The 3,790-nt window shown below is 53.6% G+C and overlaps 1 protein-coding gene across 1 annotated transcript; it reads right to left on the bottom strand.

Moving 5' to 3' along the window:
- Positions 1-1,131: 1,131 nt before the first annotated feature.
- On the bottom strand, positions 1,132-3,395 carry PV09_09270 (uncharacterized protein; the record flags this gene model as incomplete). Its single annotated transcript, XM_016363300.1, has 5 exons — positions 1,132-1,381; positions 1,644-2,043; positions 2,196-3,041; positions 3,098-3,154; positions 3,209-3,395. The coding sequence occupies 5 exons, from the start codon at positions 3,393-3,395 to the stop codon at positions 1,132-1,134; spliced, it is 1,740 nt and encodes a 579-aa protein (XP_016208860.1).
- Between the last annotated feature and the right edge of the window lie 395 nt (positions 3,396-3,790).

The raw sequence follows: 3,790 nt of genomic DNA, 5'->3' as shown, positions 1-3,790 counted from the left end.
TCACGTTTGTTCTGATTTACTGATTGCAATTGACTTTGTTCGCTTCAATGATGGGGAGCATGTAAGGGTCACGCTTCGATTCAATTGCTGTGATCCCCTCTTATGTTGCTTGCTTCGAAGGTAGGGCCGTGACGTTTTTCCAACTATGCAGCAGCGATCCGCCAGCCAGTCAGAGACTTTACCCCTCATGTTCTGATTGCCATCTGTTTCATCTCCCGACATGGGAACTACTTGTACGGCCCCGCGGTTCAAAAGGTGACGCACGGGATAACCTCTCATTAACTGCTAAAGCCCACGAACACCACGTAGCATCATAAGACGATGATCTTAATGCGTGTTGGCACAACGCTGTTCACTTAGCGTCCCAAGGATCGCCCAAATCTCTCCGCAATGCGGAAGCCTTTTGAAAGCGAGTGCCGCTGCGGACTAAAGGATGACGGTCGGAGATGGAGTTCCACGTGCCAGCTCGTCGCTAAAGGGCAGCACATGAGCATGCATGCTCGCACTCCTGTTATTTGGGAACCCCAAATAACCTCCGTGTCATCGTCGCGTGCTTCCTTGGAGGAACTTTTGCCTGTCAAACGGCAGTCTTCTCCGTTCCGCGTGGGACACGCCTTGGGGCTTCGTCCTTACTGGCTCCTTTGAGATGTGGCTGTTAATATCGGCTAAGGTCTCCCTATCTTCCCGCTCGCTTCCCTTTCTTCTTTTTCTTACTCTGTCTCTCTAATAAAAGACGATGAGATCGCTCGCAAAATGACATGTTCCATCAGCGTGGTCTAGCCGGTAGCCACGCGACCTGACCGTTTGCTCCAAACCGCAAAGAGTTGGAAAAAGAAATAAAACAAGTCATCAAAAGTCTAATTGGACAGTGATTCACATCTGCACGCTCGGCGTGGCCTGACTGATCATCAATGCATGTACGGAGCACTCCGTAATCTGTACTTGGCTCTCATTAACTCATCTCATTTTTCTTCTTTTCCTCGGGCTATTTATACAAAGGGATCCACGCAAAAACTACGCGCGTCGGAGTCGATCGCTCATAGCAGAATGTGTGATCCCAGACGTCGCAGAAAAAGAAAGAAAAAACAAAAGGCAAAAGCGGAAAAGAAATCATTACGGCGCGTGTAATAATCAGTAATCCATGTACGAGTCCTTCCTCTCGTCGGATGATGCCACGTTCTGGATCGTGCCGGCCGTCCACTGCCGGAATCGCTTGCCGTAGAAATAGAACAGCGGAAGCAGCGCCGTTAGCGCGGCGAGCACGCCAGCGTAGATGGCGAAGCTGCCAAAGAACCCGCGCTGCTCGACCCAGGTCGTGGCACGGAAGGACATGGCGAAGCCGACAACGCACCGGAAACTCGAGACATTGACTAGGACGGGTCTAAAAGACGCGGGGCTAGGTTAGCGCGTGCTCAAGCTTTTTTCTGGGGATTGTGGGGTGGAATAGCGAAGTGTTCTGGGCCCTTTATTTTTTCTTGTCCTTTCGCCACACCGAAAACCGGGGGTGGTTTACAAGTAACAGTCGCGGGACTCGTGGATTAGTCCCGGGTCTGCGCGGAAATGACTGAGCGTTGTACACAAATGACGTTCATTTTGCGGCGGGTGTACTGTGGCGAAGAATCATGTAGGACTGGTGGACTTACCCTGCCCATTGCGGGTAGCTCTCCACGATGTAGACGGCCAGGACGGTGTTGACCGTGAGGAAGCCGACGGCGATCAGGAAGATTCCGCCGAGGAGGAGCGGCCAGTGCACAGTCGTTATATGCTGACCACCATAGCCAAAAAGGAAGCATCCGGCAATTCCACAAAGCAGTGGAAAGATGGCGTTGATGAGATGCGTTTCAGCTTCGCGACGACCTCCGTTGCGTTTTGCCATCGCGTTGGAAACCTTGTCTGCCACGTAGCCTCCGAGCAGAGCTACAAAGGGTGTTGCAACAACGATGGGAACAACCGCTAGCCCTAGGTTGCGAAATTTCCACCCTGCTGCGATCAGAACGGATGACGCGGTCTGGGCTGCAGCGTTTTGCACGGAGATGAATCCACCTAGAGCTGGTGTTAGAAGCTTATCCGAACAAAACAAGTTGAGCGGCAAAGTCTTCGAAGTTCTCGACAAATCTGGACCACCTCTGCTTCAGTGCTGCCAGCTTCGACGATGCGAGACGACTTTGTGACGTGTGGGTAGAGGAACAGCGTACTGTTGATTGCTACGACCCAGAGCACCGTGGGAAAGAGCATGGTTCGAAGCGTATCGAGCATGCTCTTCGCCGCCTGTTTGTTTTCGAATCCGTTTTGGAAGACGCCGAAATTGGTCCACGTTGTCCGAGGGCTGTACGTGTTGGTGTCGAGACGCGGGCGGTTTTCGCCAGGTTCCAGATGGTAGACGGACTTTCCAGCTAGCTCTTCAGGTGAGCGCGTCCACCGCGTTTCTGGCAAGAAGAAGCACAAACTGAGCCATGCTCCAACCGCTATTCCTGCAGTCATAAAGTACACGGTTCTCCAACCCAGTCCGGGGGTGACCACCATCACTGGCGAAGCAATGCCGATCGAGACAATGATCAGTCCCTGTGCCGCCCAGATAGAGGACATTGCTCTGTTTCGCTGGTGGATAAACACCAGATCCTGCACGATCAAGGGAATCAGGGCTTCCACGGCGCCAGCGCCAACACCCTGTACACATCTCGCCGCGATGTGGGTATTTAAAGATCGGCTCATGCCAGCGGCGAAGCCACCCGACCATGCTAAAACCCCACAAGCAAGCATGACTGGACGTCGTCCAATGGATATCGACAGAGGCACGAGGAGATAATTGCTGATGCCGTTCGTGAGGAGCGGCAGCGTCGATAGGAAGGAGATCTTCCACAGCGGCGGTCCGCCTAGGCCGGCCAAAAGCTTCAACGGATTGAGGTCAACGACGCCGGGCGGTCCCAGTTTCGATATATCTATCGTCCCCAGGATCATGGGGTTGATTCCTGCATATTCCAGGGCGAACACCGGCGTGAGAGCGCCGATGATGGTTTCGGCCGACAAGGCGAGCGCGCCAACTTTGAGCCTCTTGTCAGCACGCAAGAGTGGTGAGCACGTCATCTGCCTTACTCACAGAAGCACACAGATACTATGGCGGCAACCTTTCGCCACGTGGGTAAATTCAGCGGATCTGTCACGGATGTCAGCTGCGGAGGAAATCTAGAATCGGTAATGGACGGATCACCTTTCGGGTCTGGCGACGGCATAGGAATACAGCGAACCTGCCCATTCTGATAGAGATTTGTCGTCCCTACGACCTGCGCGGGATCTCCAGCTATCCAGGTCTGCGATCGATTGGAGTCGAGCAATTCCAGCTGCGAGGTCGACGACAGGGCGTCCTGCCTCGTCGCAATCTCCATCAGCTTTGCCATGGGCGCCAGGTGGACTTAAGAGGTCAAAAGCCTAGCTGTTTGTTCGACATGCAGAGACCTGCCAAAGCACGCCGGAGAGAGAGGAATCTGAGGATGTGCAGGGTCACGCGAGTGCATAGATGGGGATTCTGGAGTGGAAGGGAGATGCATTCACAAAGAGTTTAGACGTTGGCACGTTCGACCGTACACGCGACATTCACTTTCGCCAGCGCAACGTATTCGGGACAGACAAGGCGGTGGAAAGCAAGTGAGCGATGCCATCTCAACTTCTATTGGTGACGTCGAACCCTGCTGTTCATGCGTTTGGCAAATTGCAGCGAGTCAGGGAACGGTGTGCGGTTTGAGGACGCATAGGAGGGCGAAAACAAGCTCGTATCTGGACACTCAGCACGCCA

The sequence above is a fragment of the Verruconis gallopava genome, assembly GCF_000836295.1.
Source record: "Verruconis gallopava strain CBS 43764 unplaced genomic scaffold supercont1.60, whole genome shotgun sequence".
In the NCBI taxonomy this organism is placed as follows: Eukaryota; Fungi; Ascomycota; class Dothideomycetes; order Venturiales; family Sympoventuriaceae; genus Verruconis; species Verruconis gallopava.
The sequence above is the reverse complement of the archived record's forward strand: the minus strand, read 5'-3'. Positions and strand labels throughout refer to the sequence as shown.